Below are 20,047 nucleotides of genomic sequence, written 5' to 3' on the forward strand. Positions count from 1 at the left end.
AGAATAATTGTTGTAGGATACTCAACATTTCACCTTGTCATCACTTTCATACCACTTTATTTTCATGACTGGGAGTATGTGTAGCTTTGCATTTTTGCACAAGGTGTCAGGTAATGCAATAAGCACATAAAATGGACCTTGTAGAGCCATATGTTTCAGCGTATGTGCTCTATAACTCTGCTGCGTGACATGAAAAACTATTTAAATGTTGATCTAAAAATGATGAATTTTAATCATGTTGTTGATGTGTAGACTGAGATTATTTTCCACTATGGGATCTGGAGGATGCTGATGAAGACACCATATGCAATTACTTCTGTTTGAGCATGAGTAACTCCCTTTGCATTTTTCTGTGATAATTAACCGTTGGTGTGTGTACACTTTCATGTCACACTTTACTTTCCGTGTGGCTGAGGGAGTCCTGCCATGGAGATTAGTTGCTGTAAGCTATGGCAGCAGTTTGTTTTTCTCTCTAAATAAATTTCAGGGACCTGGGAGCGCTTTGTTTCTCAGTCGAAACGAAAAATCCTCTTGCAGAACAAACTACAGTGAATGCATCTCTCTCGGTGTGACAGTTCAGACAGAGGAGAAGCAGGTGGCTGTCATCACTGCCTATAGACTGAAAAAAGAGGGTCTGAATACAAGTGAAGAAGTGGTTTGGGCTGTTGGAAGGAACTATTGTATCAGGATTCGCTGCTGTGCAGTGAGTGTTTTAGAGTGGGCTCTTGGACAAAAATAAATCTCTCAACGAGCTCCAGTGGATAGTCAGGAATACTGAATACTCTGAATACGCTGCACACTAATGAGGACTTTGCAAATGCACAGAATAGAGATAACATTATAATTCTGACCTAAAATACTCAGTTTTAGCTTTCAAATGTAAGTTGCTGTATTTTTTAAAGAGTTTTTTTTTTTTTGCAACAGAGTAGATTCAGAGGAAGCAAATTTTCTCTTTTCATTAGCCGTGCGCCCTGAAAATGTGCCAGACGATTTTTAACCCTCTTCTCCACCCTTCAACAACCCACCCCCACCCCAGCCCCCTCCTCCCCCCTTTCCTCCCTCCTTCTGTCCTTGCTTTCACCTGCAGTTTACAGCAACACCTGGCTCCTGCCTTTCCAGCTTGCCTGTTGAATTTTTCATTATGTACTCATTTTGGTTCGTTTCCACAGCCGAGCCTGGTCGGAGAGGAAGAGAGAAACTACCTTGAGAGCATCTCACAGCCAAAAATCAGCCATTCTAATTAAAAGTAGCACAATTGCTGGTGCAAGTGTACATACAACAACACAATCCACCATGTCCCTGATGAGGACAGCATAGCAAGCAGCCCTGCTGCTGCCTGACTTGCTCCACAGCAGCCATGGGCGGGGAAATGGAAAATATTTGAAGTGGAGAAAAAAATAGTTTCATCCCCCTAGTTTATGTAGTGATGCGGTTGAGCATTACTTTTCTCACTAATGAGAAAAGTTTGGAGGGGTCGTTCATGTTGCTCTGTCTGCGCAGAGCATTGTTCTGTCTCTCAAATCAGTTTGTTACTGAGTTGAAGTAATGATCGTTCCACCAGCTCCAGCAGACACTTAATGAAGATGTCTTTTTGGCACTTGTCTAAGTCTCTCACTCTCCCACTGGTGAGTCCAGCCTGGACCTCCCAACACTCTGACCTCGGCCAAAGCCGATGAAAACTTAACGGATCAGGGGCTGAGACAGTGAAGGCTGCTTTTTCCCACAGAGGAGAGACAGAGAGACAAGAGAGAGAGAGAGAGAGAGATGTTGAAAAGGGGGGGGGGGGAGAATGAAGTCTGTCCAAACAGTCTGAAAGGGGCTTGTTTTTTTTATGTGCGTGAGTGAACAGGAAAAGGTAATTAACTGGCCAAGTGGCGAAAGGCTGGAGTGATGGATGGGTGTGGTGTAAAAAGACAGCCACACAAGGAGCAATACACACACACACACACACACACAAATGCACACACACGCACACACAAACATGCCCATGCTTCACCCATTTCTCCCTTTCATGTCAAGCCTGGTTTATTGAACCTTTTTATGCAATTACACTTTTACAAAAACATGTATTTGAGTCTCATTCTGCCTTCAGTGAGAGCAACTACAAGCACTCACATGCTGATAAATGGGTCGACCATATGGAGTGGTGACACATCATTATATGAGGTCATCAGTGGTTTCAGGGTGGTTTGGCAAAGACTCATGAGTGATCACATCTGACTCTATCTATGTTTAACCTAAGGGTCAGCTGGATCTATGGCCTTTTTATTTTTGATGGACAGTGACATCTGTTTTTATGGATGACAAGAGGGAGCAGTGGGCTGCAGTGTAGCGCAGAATGAGCTGTATCACAGTGCTGGCATAAGCCCAAAACAAAGATATGTCACACCAGATTTTATCACAAAAAAGGTTGGAACTGTATTTTGAAGTAAATCCCGTTTGCAGATTCTTTTTGCTCGACCTCGTAATCATTTATCAGAGGATGTGTCACAGTGATACTCTGGACAGGTGGTGCTATCATGTGTTGAGAGTGTCACTGAGAGGTAAAGCCTATTTGCATTTTCTGTCAGCAGTTCACCCAGTTAAAGGGAGGAAAGGGCTAAATCACACAGGGCAGACAGACTGACATCTGTCTCTGTAAGCTCCTCGTGACCAGATGCTCGATGCAGGGAGGCTTGGCTGTTCATTTAAGGGAATACTGATGGAAAAATCTGATGCACTTCTTTAAACAAGGTAATCATCTGTTTGATCTAAATAAAGAGAAGTTTGTTTACTGAAATGTGCTGTTGACATTTTAAGTAAGCAGTTTGTCTTCAGGATAGTTGCAGAATTGAGTTATGCTATCTTATCACTCTGGGAAAAATGTAATATTACAAACAATTTTTTGCAGAGTTAAAAACACGTTACATTGGATATTCGGTGTATCTTAATTGGTCATTGGTGTTTTGCCTTTATTTAACCATCAGGTTTCTTGCAAATTACAAAAGCTGGTGAGTTTAAAATACACAAAATCACAAAGAGGGTCACAGAGTAAGAGGAGCAGCAAGACAGCAGCCCCAGGAAAAGCAGAAGCAGAATCGATTTTGTAACCATATCTCTCACAAAAGCTTAAATTCAGATGGCAGGATAAGAGTCTAAATGTAGCCTCACTTAGATAAAAGCCAAATTTCACATTAGAAATGCTGGAGAAGTGGCAGAAATCTTTCATCATTATTCGATGGAATCTCATTGTGCTCCAATAAACCCCACAAAAGTGTGACAGAAAAATTAAGCAGCCAGAGTTTTTCACACAGAGGATGAATGAATTCATTACCGTGGTGGTGTGTGGTTTTTGTCTGAGGCGGTATTATCGGCTAGGTAATGACAGTGTGCTTGTGTTGCTGCAGATACTGTCGCTTTGTTTGGGGAAAAGTCTTATTACAGGTTTGTTTAATCTTGTCAAGTCAGCAGATGGGGGCCAAACATCTGTTTGATGTGATTTGGTGAGCCGTCCCATTTTGTGTTCTACTAAAACGTTCCCACAGAGTTAAATAGCATGCTGGTGTGACATCCTGAGTCATTGTCTTCTCTGCCTCCGAGCAGGCAGTGGTTAAATTTAATGGTCTGTATCCCAGATCTGCAGTGGCACTAAAAGCTCTACCTGATATCTAATCAGCGTCGCAGGCCCTCCAGCTCCCTGCTCCTTCAGGGGGATCTGAGTCGACTCGGCCTGCTGGGAGAGAGGGTCAGAGAGTTGGAGTTGGTGCAGGATAGTCGAGAAGGAGCAGGGGGCAGAGAGGGATTACACCACTGGATGTGTTGCTTTTATCCTGGGAATGTAATCTGCCTTAATGCCCTGTGCTCACCCGGGGCAAGGCCAGCAGCTGTGCTCGTTTTTCTCCGACTTGGCTGTCAGAGTGAGCCGGGTCTACCTGTGGGAAAGCAGGCCTGCTGGAGCTCTCGTAGGGATGGATGGGCTGCGGTATGGGCAATCCCTTTGAGACTTAACGGGAGACAGTGTGTGGTTAGGGTCAACACCGTCTCAGGCCAAGTAAACAGAGATGGCTCGGCCGCATCCTTACAGGGAAAAGAGGAAGGGAAAGTCAGTTGAAAGGCTATTAGATTTGGCAGCTGCTGTGTGGTCTTGATTTTTACAAGAAATGCAGTCATAGGAAGTACTCAAGAATGGTGATGTGTAAACAGGACCGGTGCTGGTGAGAACAAAGTGTAGCGAGGACAGATATAAAGCAGCGTGGTGTTATACTGACTCATTTTGAGGAATGTTTCCATGGTGGTAGAATAATAAAAGAGAAACCTAGAAGGGGAAGGAAGGAAAGGAAGACTGACTGAGCAATTTAATCTTAAAGTCAACTTTCATGAGTTCAACTGGTTTATGTTTCTGTTTACTGAACAGTTAGAATGAGCACAGAGAATATATAGTAAAGGTCTTATTACTACATTGCCAGTTCTGGACTGGTTCTAGGCAAAATGCACAGTGGCTGATGTTAGAAATAAGAAAGTAAATCATATCCGGCAGAATGCCACAGAGCGCTGGCAGCTCTCATATACAGTTTGGATATGAGCTGACAAGCTGCAGGCTGCAGTATGTCAGAACTTTTCACTATTCTCATCATGGATGCACATTGATACAATTTTGCTTCATTTCTCTTTCTGCCACTGCTGCAGTGGGTCATGGGGAGCTTTTATGTCTGGGAAATATCTGTTGGGCTCAACTGGAATAGAAAATATGGTTTCCCAGAGTATTTTACTTTCAATGGAGCGTGCCTAAAAGTCTCTCGACTAGCGAGGGGCCTCATGCATTTCAAATGACTATGACCTTCCCTTGATTTAAGTCAGCTTGCTATGTCTGGCCTGCTGGTGCTCCACATCAGGGGTACATCAGAAGCTGAATGTGGAAACAGTCAGATGGCAGTTTTGCTTTGTCTGGTTAGAGAGAAGGTGCGCTGACGAGATGAGGTAAATGAGATGTGATTTGAGAAAAAAATCCTATGTGTGACTTTGCTCCGGTTCCGTCTGCACCCTAAGGAGGCATGGGAGACAAATCATACACATTTTTCTCCCTGTCCCCTCATCCATAAGTGGTTACGGCTGAGCTTGTTTCCATCAGCCTCTGGGCATGGGCTGTCTGTGATGACACTCTCCATCAAGCCAAAGAGACAGTCAGTTAGCCGGGTGGCTCTCTCTCCCGCTGCTGCTGCCCTGGTTTTCATCACAGTTAGTGTGAGGGACAGAGACAAACTTAGGTCTCTAAGGGCTGTGAAGGGCTCATTCCACAGGCAGGGCTTTCTCTCCCCAGTGCGCTCACTATGAACACCTCCTTTCCATAATAAGGGCATAGCATCTGACTACATTTGTCCCCAGAGTTTAATAAAGATCAGTGCTGACAGGCAGTAAACCAACACAACCACCCACAAGCCTCCAGGCAAGGGCCACAACCCCGGCCTACCTCCTCCCACCTCTCTTTCTCTCTCTGTCCTCTTATCCTCTCTTGTGCAGTTTGATTCTCTCTGTGGATCGACCTCAGGTTTGGAAACCAAAACCGTCTCCCACTTGTGTAGAACAATGGCCTAGGAGTCAGAGCCCTGAAGTAGCTCCACGCTTCTCCGCTGACAGGAATGTTTGAATTGTGTTGATGCCGCGCATTACATACTTCTCTGAAGCAGTGCTACTCTTCACACCCACTTGCACCTGTCAGTAATAGATCATATGGATAATAAAAAAAACAATATGGCTTTGGGGCTGGGTGCACTCATGCATCATATCTTACATGTTTTCCACTTTGTGCTTATGCACGAGCTCTCAAGTAGTTAGGTTAAATGCGACAGCACAAACATGAGAGTAAACTGTTAAAGCTCGTAACTGTGTGGTGACTTCTCAGCCAGCTTTATTGTGTTAAATTTATTTATGTATATATCCAAACCTGCATTCTCTGAGCCATGTGTGAAATATCTACCAATTTCGATGTCCGCTATTGCTATCTCCTCTCCCCCTCTTATGCATCGTATAAAGATGGTTTCCGTGGCCTTCAGTTTCATCATACCCACATCTGTCTCCTCCGCATGCCCAACATCATCATTGTCCTCATCATCAGCCCCATCATCTTCACAAGCCTTGTGGCCGTGACCCTTTATTCACTCCGCTGGGCATAAAGCTTACGGACAGCTTTACAGGAGAAGCCCGCTCTCTAACCTCCAGAATCCTAACTGAATAGCAGATGGGCTCAGCTTTGTGTGTCTTTTTATTAGCTCTCTTAAATCAACACCTAACAATGCACGGAGAGGGAGAGGGGAATTGATTTCCTCCATCTACCAGTGCCCTAAGGTGGGTACGAGGTGGTCAGAGGGTAAAGGGTGAGGGGTGATGGGGGGGCGTGGTTGATTAGTTATGACTTTGCCTCAATTTCCTGTCTACGCACATGAAGCCAGACTAGACAGTATACAGAAAATATCAGCCAGAGGTGTTTTCTTTAGATCTGTTTCACATTTCACTCCAATTTGTCACAGACTGTTTCATCTTATTTCTTGTGCATAAATATCCTGTTGGAGTGTGACTGTAAAAACCATTCACATGTCAGGATCAGGCAGCATTAGATATCATTTTTTAAAGCTCTATCGTAGCGCTATCATATTTCTATTATAAGCTTCTTACATTTAAATCCATTCCTCGTTTGGATATACCCCAGTATCAGCATTCACTTGATACCATACTGCACTTGATCCACCATTAGCCCGTCATCAGCCCATCACAGCTCTCATTCCCAGTGAGATTTAAAAGATTTTCTACATTCTGAGTGTATTTCTTAGTTGTGCCTGCGTCCTGTCCGTGCCTGACCGTGTGAAAAGTAAGTAGCCAGTATAGTAGATCATTAACCAGAGCCGCTCAGTTACACATCAGACCAGTCCAGTCACAGTCCAGCGCATGATTGTCCTTAAAGTAAAGTGATGATATGGTGATTACACTGATCCCTGAGGGTATATTAAGTATACCTCATTGGGTACTGGTTTCTGTTCATTTTTGAGAATAAGGGAAATGCACAGACAATAGCTGTGCATCATTGTCTGTGAGGTTGTAGGAAGGTTACATGTTCATACTGTTAGTGTGAGCAGAGAAAGGTCCTCTAAAAATCTTTGTATTGAGCTGCTTTCATGGGGAGGAGATTTAGAGTCCCTCGACCTGCCTCTGTGGTCTCTGGGTCTGTTGGGTTAGCTGTATTAAGTGGCACTGCATTAGGGCAGTGGATTGTTGTTTCCCTGCTGCCTCACTCCTCCTGATCACCTCGGAGGTTCCACGGAGCAAAGGCCTCATAAACATTTATGTATGGGCTGTGAGCTCCTGTCTTAGGCCACGACTCCACTGGGCAGAAGCCTAGTGCCCCTTTATGCCTCTTAAGAGACTGTCTTGACACTGTGTGTGTGTGTGTGTGTGTGTGTGTGTGTGTGTGTGTGTGTTGGTTTGTTTGTTTCCCTAAAGCAGAGAAAGTTATGTTCCACCTCTCACTTAGGATTTGAATAGTTCACTGATGGCTCTGTGTGCCTTTGGCTTCCAGGAGGAGGTATTTATTTTCACATTTGGTGGCTCATCATATGTTTTCATGCTGGGACACTTATCGTATGTAAATTGCATAGCTTTGGGCACTAGAGTCCCCTCAGCTGTTGTTTTCTTTTGTCATTGCTCCCAAGCAGAGATGGACACCCTAGGGATCCCTCTTAGAGATGAAGTAGAAGGACAAAACTCTACTGGACACCATCTGTAAAAGCAGTGACAAGCTGAAATTTTCTTTGTCTTTTTCTCTCTAAAGACTCCCAAAATAGATTTAAAAAAAAGACACTTGTGACTTGGTATTTATGTGAAGAATGCCACAGTGGGATCTTTTACTAATCCCACTGAGCGTTATTTTAGAGCTGGCTCCTCACATTTGGCTTGTTTGGTCCCTAGCAGACACTGTGAAATGGGCACATGCGTGGTGAACCTGATCAGTGGTCTTAAGTTGCATGCAGGCGAAGCATCACAGTCTAAACAAACAACCATCTCAAAAAAAGGAAGTGGTTAAGGCAGGGAGTGATGGTCCCAGAGGGCAGTCGGAGACCACACTAGTTGCAGACCACTGACGCACGTGGAAAATGTGAACAACACACAGGAAATCCTTTCAAAAGTACAGATAATGAGATATGCATAAGATGAACATGTTACATGCGTTAAGTGTGTGTATGGGAATATCACGCATGGAGCTAATGCCTTTTTTGTTTGTTTTTTTGTTTGTTTGTTTCGTTTGTCTGTGTTTTCTCTGCAGGACCCTGGATACGCAACTTTTCTGTTTGAGCAGCTTCAAACACCTGGGAGCCATGAGGCTGGTGTCAGCTGTTGCCAAGTGTGCTCTACGCCTCTGCACCAACTGAGGCAGGAGGCCCTGCAGACGCTCCATGCTCCCGTCCTTGCCCTCAGCTCAGACATGGCAGCCCTGCCCGCCGCATCCTTTCTACCACAGCCTTCTAGAGTCCCTCTGTCGTCCTCAAGCTTCCATTCAAAACAGCTGTCTAAAGGCCAAACTATCACCCATAGCGTCCTGCCGCTGGGGGAGCGCCACAGGGTGCCGGGCTGGTCTCCCGGGAGCAACGCAGTCTCTTCAGGGCCTAAGACCAGTGTCCAGGTGACGGTGGCAGGAGGGCAGCTCACTGGAACCGTGAACTCTGTCACCATCCAGGCACAGCAGTACCTGGAGGGCATGTGGAGCATCTCCAGGGTCAACAACTTCCTCCCTCAGCCTAAACCGGTATATCTTTAATGTTACTATTTTCACATTTGTATTACATTTAACGCATTTAGAGGTGATATCCTTTTAGAGAAACTTTAGTAGAACGACTTTAAATTCCTAGAGAACCAAAACAAAAACAATATTTTGTAATGTAAGCCTGGCTACACGATCGCCCTTTTAACCTGAATCAACATAAATTAATTTAAACTATTTGCATAACAGGCTTATTGCTACCCACCATGCTGCAGTGCTCATCAGGTCAAGTCTTACAAGTCAATACAAATGTAACATTTGAGACCTTTTAGAAAAGATGAAGCCCTGCAGAGAAATCTGTGAGTCAGAGCTCTGCAGGAGTGCTGACCTCTCATTCCTCAGTAGTCAAGGAGCCTGAGTGATCTGAGGTCAGAGGTCATCGCAACACTAATCTGCTGACCTCCTCCTCAAGGGCATTTCAAATGACCACCCCACAGCGTCAACCATAACTCTTCTCTCATGTTGGATAAGCATTAGTCTGTGCTTTGTTTGATGTCTAAGAGGCTTGGAAAGGTCCTGAGTTTTGCCCTTGGTGTCATGATAGCTAATGATTAGTCTCGCTGTACCCTGTTTACGACCTTTCACAATTTAGTTGCACATTTATGCAGTTCTTTTACACAGATTCCTAGTATCTCATGCTCTATTCCTGGCTGCTAATATTAAGGTGTTATTTTTACTGATCTGTCTCTTCCTAAACTGATGAGTGGTGGTGTCAGACCTGATTGACAAACCTCTGTGACATTCTACACCAGGCAGTCTCGGTGTACAGACCAAACAGCATTATGCTAACATAATTTCATTTTAATATTTTCCATCAGATTCATAAGCTGTAAATTTAGCCATTTCTGTTCTAACTGTGTTGATAACTGCAGTCTGTTACGGGTCTTGGCAGTGTTAGTCCCTGCTTTCTGCTTGGAAATTGAAGACAGATTTTCACTCCTCCCTTTAATGTCAACAAGTGCCTGTGGAGATGGTTTATGGGAGGCCATCAAAAGCTTTTAACTGCATGTACGCAATCTAGGGCAAATCAAACGGCCTGGCACAGAAGGGAGCGGCTGACTTGTGTTCTCCATCTATGTGTCTAAAAGCAATTAGTGGCCCTTGGAGCTGGGATGAGTTGCTCAATGCCACATAGCTGAGGCTGGGGCCCTCCTTGGACAGAGAGAAATGTCCCTTCAGGACACAAAGTTACAAACACAGCAGAAATGGGTGTTACTTTCTCAAGCTTGTTTCTTTCATTAAAACCAGATCCTTCAGAATGACAAAAACCCACACCAGCTCTCGAGGATTGGGAGTTACACTGCGCCGAAAGGCACAAGTTTAATTCATGATTCCCTCTTGGTTTCTTTGTAGGGAAGGCATGCAGTGTTGCGCAGACAAAGAAACTCTGGACTCTGTGTGTGTGTGTGTGTGTGTGTGTAAAATAGAAATCCTTCAGAGTGTGTCAACCAAGGAGCCTGGGGCGCTCCCACACACAGCCCATTATAGGGCACCTTGAATCTCCCATTTGGGAAAAGGCTCTGGTTAACATCTGGAATGATGTTTGCGGTCGTTGGAATTGAAACTATCTGACTCCCCCTTTGTAATTGGCTGACACGGTTTCATATGAGTGGAGCTGCCTTGAGTTGAGCAAACTGCACACAGACACTTTTCTGAGACAGTCTGTTGTCTGAGACAGTCAACCCCAACTTTGTTACAGCTGCTTAAGTAGTTCCTGTTGTTACTGTCTGTTTAAATGAACACTTTCAAGAAGTTAAAGTAATCCATTACAGGCAGTAGTATGCTACAATTCAAAACAAGAAATTAATTGACCCAAATCTGCAGTTCTCCCTTTACCCCACAAAATCCACAACCACATGTGTGCTAATCTACAAAGACCAAGTGCTCTTAACCCATGAGAGTTTCTGTTATTGGCCCTGCTAGTTGCCTGGTGCCATGGCCTGCTTCTTTGCCACCAATCTGAAGCCTGGCAGATGATCTTGGCTGCTGCTGCTTTGGTGCAGCTGGGCTCGCGTGGCAACTTGCCACAGAAAACGGCGATGACAAGACAAGAAAACGATACAGGAAGGAAAGGGAAGGACAATTCCAGCTCATACCAAATTGGGAAACAATAAAAAAAATTGCAATTATGCCTTGGTATTTACTTAAAGACAGTGGATGTTTTCTGTCAAGAGAGCCAAACATGAAGGTGTATTATGTGTTAGTCCTTTTCTCTCATGCTAGGACTCCAGCAGTTGTTAGAAGTCGATCCTCACCTCAGTTGGTTTCTGTTGGTTACAGAGGCCAGCCAAGCCTGACAGGCAGATTAACACAGGGCCTATTTCACCTCAGCAGTAATCGTCTGTTGACCGCTGGGATCAAAGGTCGCAGGGGAGCCCTGGTAGTCTGGTGGGTGGGGAGATGGTCAGCTGATAGGATGCTGGCCTGCTCTGCTTACTTCAGACTTTAGACAGGAAAGACTATCCCCGATGTCTTTTCTCTCTCCACTCTCCTCTAAGCTCTTTCCATTATGTTCAGATCTCTCTCCTTTTGTCTCTTCCCCTCCCTTTTCTGTCTTTTCTTTCCAGTGGCAAACCAAGGCAAAGGGATCAGGGAAGGCTGGTGGGGGGGTTAAAGGGTGGAAGGCCAGCTCATTACTGACTCTCAGAGCAAACGGCCGAGCACACATGGCTCCACTGACACCTCCTAATTACCTGACCAGGGGATAGATTGTACTATTCAGCCAGAATCAGGGCCAGCCCACGTCCAAGGCTACAGGGAGCAGCTTGGCCGAGGGGTTTAAGTCCCCAGTCTAAATACCAAAGGGAATACTCTTTGATGGCCACTGTGATCAGCTCAAGTGTGTGTGTGTACACCTGTGTGTTTGAGTCTCTAGTTTACCCATTTTTACCACTAGCTTAGCCCCACATGTGACCAGCTGTCCCCGTATGCTCCTGAAAATCCGCTGCCACTTGATTTTAAAAGCGACACTACACCGGCTCAATCAGTGACAGATTTGATGAGCTACACACATCAGCTTCCTGTACGGCTGCGTGTGAAGTGCTCTAGTCTTTCATGCCAGAGTGTAATGGGTCTACTTCCCTGGTATGCGCCAAGTTCCTAACCTGTCACCCACACCAGCATGGTGCAAGGCTTTCCACTCTGGCAGCTGGCATTAGGATCTGTATTTGGCTCATTTCAATTTGCAGCCAGTTTTTCCATGGTGTTCTTCTCATGTCATAACTTCACACACAGCAGCTTCTATCTGACTTAACCTCCATGATGACGTCTCAAGAGAGCAAAACCAGACCTCCAAAGCAAGAATGTCGATTTTTAACTCTGATAACAAGCTCAGAGGAAAGGAATGGGAATTCATGATGTGCACTTGCACCATCGCCCGGTCTGCTGTTTGACAAATGGTCAGCAAAGCTTTTCTTGGAGAAGATAATGCACCCCAAGTTTTAATATAGCAACACATTGTACTGCATGTAAAGTTAACATGGCACACTGCAGAGCAACAACCAAGCCTCTCATGTGAATGTCAGAATGTAAGTGTGCCCTCATGTCCTGATGTATTGCATTCTCATGTCAGGCTTGGCATATAAATAGTACTGCTGTCAGCCCATGTTGACAAATGGCAGATAGTGGAAGGCCACACACTTTATAAAAAATATTGTAAAGGATGTTATTTTAGTTGCCAAACATGAATCTAGGGCAAACACTGAGGTGGTAACTATGCAGAGGGCCTGAACTGTATTTATAATACATATGATGCAGAAGTCAAAGTGGCACTGAGGCTGCAGGGCTGCGTGTGCTCAATTCAAGGTCGTTGCTGATTGCACAATGTTCACGTGTCAGTGTTATAAATATTTTTAGGAAAACTCTGGCCTTTATTTATTTAATTTCCGATGCTGAAAACCCACAGAACCGGTTCTTGTCAGCTGCTATTGATCATTGTCCCGTAGGATAAACTAGCGGCTCCGGTGGGGATTAACCTTTTGTCAGTGTGGTGACTCCAGCTTAAGTGTAGTCTCAGAGTTGACTTTTTGGCTTGTATAATTAGCTCTCTGTACTCTGTAAGCAATCAGTAACGCACTGTGGGCTCCAGAGCTCCAGCTGAACCTCAGTGCTCCATCTTTAGCTACACCACTATTTGCTTCAACCTTAAACAGAATCAGTGTATGAACAGCCTCTGTTTTGTCTGGACTATGCATCTGTAGCTCCATGGTAAAACCTTTCCATACTGATACTTTAAACCTTCTCTGTGCTTTGTTATAATCACATACATGATAATAAACACTCATACATTTGTGCAACAGCTATCACCTGCTATCAAGATGACTTTATTATTTACTGCCAGTGCGTATTGTTGCAGTAGATTGAGTGGACAAAAGACCTTATTTGCATGCTATTTCCTCTAGTATTCAACTTTTATACTGTTAAGACAACAGCCACAGGAAACAAGAAGCCTATAAAAATCTGGGTGATACTTGTTTGTCTTTATCTTGCTCTAAACCTATTATGTTGATGAAACTGGTTTAGCTCTTTATAGATACAGCACATACGTGACAAATACGTAAACACACAGGGTGGTATGCTCATTGTAGCTTTGGCATTAGTTCCCAGAGCCCAAGGGCTGAGACAAAGCATCTCACCTCATTTTACTTATGTTCAGTTACCGAGCTTCCAGAGCAGGGTGTGCCTGTGCAAGCACAATACAGATACCTCATAAACATTTTAGCTATGGTACAAATATCACTTCTCACATGATTGTTGGTTGTTTACTTCCTTTGAATCTCTCTCTGAGATAGTCTGACTCAAGCTGCAGGATGACACGTTCCTCATTCCTGATGAGTAAAGTGCCAAATTAGCCATGGAGGTATAGATATTATCGGGAGCAGAGTGAAGTGAATCGCAAGTGATTTAATTACTAATTAAATGTGGGTTATCACTTAATTACAGTAGGCTATAACCGGAGCAACCTCAAGAGTGTTGCCAGAATCAATGAATGGTGCAGCATCCTCGCTGTTCAGTGGGGAGCTCTCTGCTGTGGATACTGCTGACTCCCGCTAACTGGAGCTGGCTGCAGCAGCTGCCCGTCCATCTGTGGCAGAGGGGGGAAGTAAATGGAGTGGAAGGAAGGTGGGCAGGAGCGATAAAACCTGTAAGTGTTGGTTGTGGTCTTATCTCTCTATCTGTGTGTCAACAGGCCCAGGGCTTGATGGGGGATACAGACAGGGATGTCACAGCCTCAGAGGCCATGCTCACCACCATGACTACCACCACTACCACCAGCAGCAGCAGCAGCGCCCTGACGCCCTGCCGACTTAGGAGCTCCAGCCAACCGGGACTCCCGGCACCCATCGCCAGTACCTCCACTGCCTCCCCCTCTCCTTCTTCATCTGCGGCGGCCTCCTTCTTCATTAGGTAAGCACCGCCCCCTCCTTAAAATCGCTCCGCGGTTGGGTCTGTCAAAGCGTAGAGAGATTAGATTGAGCTGTTGTGGTGCTAAATGGAGTGTTTAGTGTTTGTGTGAGCTTGTGTTGATATACACACCTGCATGCGTTAAAGCCAACGTGTGTGTGTAGGTGTACAGTACGTGAGGAGAGCTGGAGAGGAGATATGCACAGACTCGCCTTCATGTCTGCCGGTGGTCATGGTTCATGGTGCTCAGATCCATGTGGGGCACCTATTCCATGGAGATGTTGTTCTTGCCATGGTTGAATTATAGCGTGCCTTGGGATATGCACCATCATGGGGCTAAATGAACCTTTGGTTATAGGCACCAGTGCCCATGAATAGATAATAGAATTACATAATTGAAGATATGAAGAAGGAGTGTCTCACGAAGGGGCTTAGGGTTAAAGCTGTGTATTGTCCTGAGGTATTTCATGTTTAGTTATTTTTTTCTTTGTTTTGCTTCTTCAACTTAAAACAGCTCCTGTAAGTTTTTCAGCCTCAGACAGCCGCATGTTAGAGCCTCCTGCAGCTGCTGTGCAGGGCTCTTACTTTGGAATTACGGTGAAACCATTTGGCCCTGGTGTATCTCAGGCTTTTTCAGCACTGCTTGGCTCCAGTGTTGCTGTTGCCCTGGAGAATACTTCACCCTCTCCAGGCTGGTGGATGGCTGGTGCAATGTGCTATATTGTCATTGATAGATTCCCTGGCAGCCTGGTCACTGCATACATTCCCTGCCTCTGCTCTCCGAGGAGTGCTATGCCATAATGAATGTTGGCGGAAGGGAAGCTGGCTAAGAATGATGCATGGGGGCCATTGAAGCTCTGCACCACAGGAGGTGAGGGGGACTTGTGGAGTGTGACAGGAAACCCATGGGGGATCCGTGTGGAGCTTAGGTTTTCTCCAAGCACCCCCAAATGGAGTTTGTCTTGCCAGTTTTCGCAGGGTCAGAGTATATGAGTGGGACCATGAGACCTCTCCTTTGGCTGAGGGGACATTCCACTAAATATGCAACTTCCTGTGCATCTCGCTTCCTGTCACAAGAGCAGAGGGTCTGAATAACACCAAGGTGTGGCCAGGGTTAATTCCTGACACTGATTTATTAGTTCTCATGTTTTCTTTGGATCTGAGCTGCAAAAAAGCAGCTTAAAGAGCCTTGTCTCGCTAACCAGTGTGAGCTATAATCACAGGGAAAAAGAGGGAGGTGGACTTGTTTTTTCCCTTGTAGCAGGTCCTGGTTGGGCAGAAGGGGTGTAGGTGGAAGTACAGTAAAGGGTTCCACCTTTTCATTCCATCCCAAAGATAATTTGCTGCCAAGAATTTGGTGTTTTTCTTGGCCCAGCTTCGCACAGCATCACATTTTGCAGATATAGAAAAGGGTGGTGGAGATGCACCGTGCATGATTTGAAGCACACCCACTTCCGGACCGTCTGCAGCTGTTGCTTGCAACAGGAATATCATCATCATCATCATCACCCTTATATTGTTGTTGTGTTTGTTTCTTTTTTGTATGATACTGCTGATTAAAATGTAAGTCCCCGAAAGTTAAAAAGAATCAAATCAATCAACAGATTTTCTTTTTTTTCTCTCTCCTCTGGTAGCACTCCAGTTGAAAAAAAATGTGTGTCCTTCCTGTTTCAGACTTGATTGAAAACTCTTATCTGATTAGTATTCCTTTTTGTTCTCAAAAGATACAATTAGTGGGATGCATGTGGAAATCCTGAGAGCCCAGGATGTAGGAGCAGAATAACCAAACAGCAGTTTCTACCCCAATGGAGTGGAGAAGGCTCCTTAGACACTTGTCTGACATTCACTAACACTGTTCCACTCAAAGATGAAATTTTAATTAGAACGCGATTAGCTTGAGTCTAGCTGCTCCAGCTAGTTTGCTGCTGAGAGGAAAGAATAGGGTGATGAACAAAAGCGATTCATTGTTTAATTTTTTTTTATTGGAAAAATAAGTCAACCATTCAGCTTGTTAGAAAAAAAGCATTTAATTTGTTTCATTTAAGATGTGTACTGAGTTGAAAAATCATTTCGGTAGAAATGTCAATTTGATAACCACAGAGCCCAGCAGGTTAGAGCCACATTTTTGACAATGCCTGTAATCAGTAACGTGTCCCCTCATATTAATTATTTGTGCTCCTGAACTACTCAATTGTGCATTTAAATGACTTTTTTTCTTTGAAAACAGGCTAATAATGTCAAGTTAGAACAACTGAACTTACAGGTTGTTTTGTTAAGGTGGTAAAAGCAACAAATTCCAAATCCTTTTCCTCAGCATTAAATTAATGCATTCATTTCGGTGTATACTGAAGGTGCTTTCAGTCTCTGTGTTGCTGCCTGTGGGAGAATTTTCCCACAGATGTCCGGCAGCCATGAATATTATCTTGTGATGCTTCTTTTTTCAGAAGAAAGAAAATGTCCAGTCACACGATGAATGAATCTTTTAAAGCATTTTTTCTTTCATCTAGCTTCCTGTCTCTGGTAATTGTGGAGAACAGCCTGAAACAAAGATGACCCTGGGGTCAATAATGACCCGTTGGTAATTAGACTGACTATACAGTCACAAAGAGACAGGAAGAGTCAAGGGTCAAACTCTGACCGAATGGTGTGTGCATGTGTGCATATCATTATGTGTGTGTGTGTGTGTGTGTGTGTACAGCAGTGCATTACAGGGAGTGGGGGGTAATGAATTTAGAGCCATGTGTTCAGCTGACTAGCACGTTAAGCACTGATTGCCTTGTGACAGAGCATATGATTAGTGTATTGACACAGCGTTGTGTAATGAAACCAGGCGGAGCTCACAGCAGGGGCCAGGCGATGTGGCTAACTGCTGCCTCGTGGATCCCTCTGCCCATCTTTCTGTTCCATTAACACCTGCTGATTGTGACGGTGTGTTCAGGCTCATGGGATTTCTCGTGCACACTAGCTGAGAGGATTCTACTGCTCAGTGTGCTCATCTCTGTATAACCGCATGAGGCATTTTCCATGGCCTATTGTTGGTCCCTTGTTTATGTTTGTTTGGAGGGGGGCTAGTCTATTTGTCGCTTTGCAACCTTACACTAATCGTACTCAGGAGAGGGATGATTTACTCACTCTAAAGACACAGGCAGGTAATGAATAGAAGGGTATAGAAGACCTCGGAGACACAACAAGTCAGTAGAAGATTCAGGGACGTTAAAGACTTCAGAGGTGGCACACAAGCTGGCGGGCAGGCTGTTGCAGGGGCAGGGCGGACAGCTGTTTGGTGGAATGCGCCCTTGAAGGGATGTCAGGAGGAAGTGGTTTTATAGTCGTCCATCGTCCGCCCCGCAGCTGCTGCCCAGGTGAGTGTTTGTGCAGTAATGACTGTGATTGTGCAGAAGGAATCCTCCTGTAATTGTGGCAGCAGGGCCATTCAGCCCAGGTTCTCCCTGCAAAGACCCTGCCTTTCTGTGTCAGCAACACTCACTCTGCCCTTTATCCCCCAGGCATAGAAACATAGAAACAACTCATTAGTTTGCGGAAATAAAATGTGACTGATTTTTCTTTCAAAAGTGTAGATTGGAAATCAGGAAGTTGAAATAAGGTACCCTTCTACTCCACTGGACTATAATATAGTCAGAGGGAGGGACAAGCATCTATTCAGTGCTGAATCCTGTGTGTTGCAGAGTGAGAGCACTGCAGGATCACAAGTGTTTGTTTTAGTTGTGAATAACATGCTGGGTGACTTGCTGAAGTCCACTCTCAAATCACGTGCATGTGTGTTGCTAGGGGAAATGCTGCAACTTCTTTCATGACAAGGGTGATCCATACAGAGAGGCTCCAGGCAGAAAGAGCAGGACAGTCATGTGTTTGGTCGGCTGCGCTGTGATTGACAGCAGGGATCTCTGTAACAGGCAAATAGGCAAGGGCAGATTATGTGAAGCAGAGGGGTCTACTGAGCACACTGGATCCTGGCCCACATGGCAGTGGGATAAAGATACAGAGCAGGGCAGTGGCTTCCTGGGACGGATGTGTTTGTAAATGTTGTCATTCAGAGGGTGTGCTCGGGCTGATGCTCCATTCTGACAGCATCAGGAGCAGGAGGTCTGCGCCTGTGGAGGAGAATATCGAATTCACTACCATGGGAGTTAAGTAAGTTATGCTGTTCGACAGACAACACCGGGCTCACCTGGATGTGTGATTCTCTCCTTGTGTGTGTTTGTGTAGTAATGCGTGGCAAAAATGCATGCCTCTGTGTGTTGGTTTTTTGATTGTGCCTGGTGAGCTATTGTTTTTCTATTCTCTCTTTCCTCTTTCTCGCTCGCTGCATCTTTCTCTCTATGTCACTCTCTCTTTTTCCGCTCTGTGGAATGTGCAGTTTTGTGCAGTCTGAGTTGGACTGGTCTGCTCCCTGGAGGTGAGAGGGTAATGGTTTTGTTGTGAAGCCACAGCGAGATGGATTCCTCCTCCAAGGTGAGAATGTGAGGAGAATGTATAGCACGGCAAGAAACATACTGCTGAAATGCTGGCTCCATTTTGATGAAACAACCACAGTGGAGCTGAAATGCTAATGCTACCTCTACCTCCAGAGCCTGACGAATGGCAATTGATTCATATCAATCTGTTGAATCTGAGCAACACATGCCCAGGGCAGTGAATGGCTCATCAGAAGTATTGAGTGGGTGGTAGCTGGGATGGTTGAGCTGCTCTCTGGTATTTGTCTTTGTTTATTGTTGGATTAAACACCAGCTGGTATTTTCCTGCCATAATCAGACCGATGGGACTAATGGCTGCCTCTGTGCAGTGGCAGACTCAGTGGCAGCACCAGCTGAGGCCATGGAGGAACTGCAGCCTGTAGATAAGCCCAGGTGTGAATCTATCCAATGCCTGTCAGGTGCCGTCAAGGCTGAGGTGTTGATGGAGATCCAGCCCAGCCTTGCAGCCTCAGGGATCTACAGCAGGTAGATACATCCCGCTACCCTCATGTGCCTTCTCATCCACCCTCAAAACAGCGATAGGTTGCCTTTCACTGACTCATAATCCTCCATGATTCTAAGGTAACAAACGTCATTGTTTTCTGATAGAAATTACAGATTTAATCTCCACTGTATCAAACATTTATCATGGAGGGGCAATGTTCAGAGTCTGACAGCCTGAGTGACTTAGTCACTACTAGGAGTATAAACTGAATATTGCATTAGAAATTCTGATTTGGATTCTGTGTGTTACTCACACATTCACATAATCTGTGCTCAGAAGAATTTCCTGCACAGCTGAAGTGCTGATCTCACTGTGGCAGATTCCCTCGCCTCTCTCTGGGTGTCTGTCTCTTTCCTGGGATGTGATAACACCATGTGATAGTGTTGTGCCCCCTGCAGCACCAGGGTGATGGGCACTGCTGTGATGGGCAGCGTAGAGTCACTTGTGTCTGTCATCATGAATGGCAAACCGTTCCAGTGATGGGGGGAAAAAAAAGCAGACGGTTTGTCGTGAGGGATAACCCGTTGCCCTTTTCCCCCCTACCCCCAATGAATCCCTGAGTCAGGAAGTCTGTCTGGCCCACTCACATAGCCTGCAGGGGGGAGCAGCGGGGGGAGGGAGGGAGGGGGTTCTTACAAACAAAGAGCTGAAGCGCTGACTCAAGCCTGTGTACTCACCCTGGGTCCACGTGTACTAAGCTCTGAGGGGAGAGGGGAAAGCACGGCCATCCACCCCTGACAGATTCCTTTCACACATGGAGAAAAGAGAGGATGTGGAGCGTAGACCTCTGTCCTGTAGGCTTGTCCCCTAACATAGTGCTGCCTTCTGCTATCAGTATGTTGGTAGGGATGATCAAAAGGGCCAGTTTGTGTGGGAACA

The 20,047-nt window shown here is 45.3% G+C and overlaps 1 protein-coding gene across 1 annotated transcript in view; it reads left to right on the forward strand.

The window, feature by feature from the left end:
* Positions 1-20,047, forward strand: part of kif26ab (kinesin family member 26Ab) — a 65,927-nt gene that overhangs the window by 17,950 nt on the left and 27,930 nt on the right. The window contains 2 exon segments of the mRNA XM_018690230.2: positions 8,291-8,770; positions 13,974-14,191. Of these exon segments, the coding sequence (XP_018545746.1) occupies positions 8,291-8,770; positions 13,974-14,191 (698 nt within the window).

The sequence above is a fragment of the Lates calcarifer genome, linkage group LG19 (genome assembly GCF_001640805.2).
Source record: "Lates calcarifer isolate ASB-BC8 linkage group LG19, TLL_Latcal_v3, whole genome shotgun sequence".
Taxonomy (NCBI): Eukaryota; Metazoa; Chordata; class Actinopteri; family Centropomidae; genus Lates; species Lates calcarifer.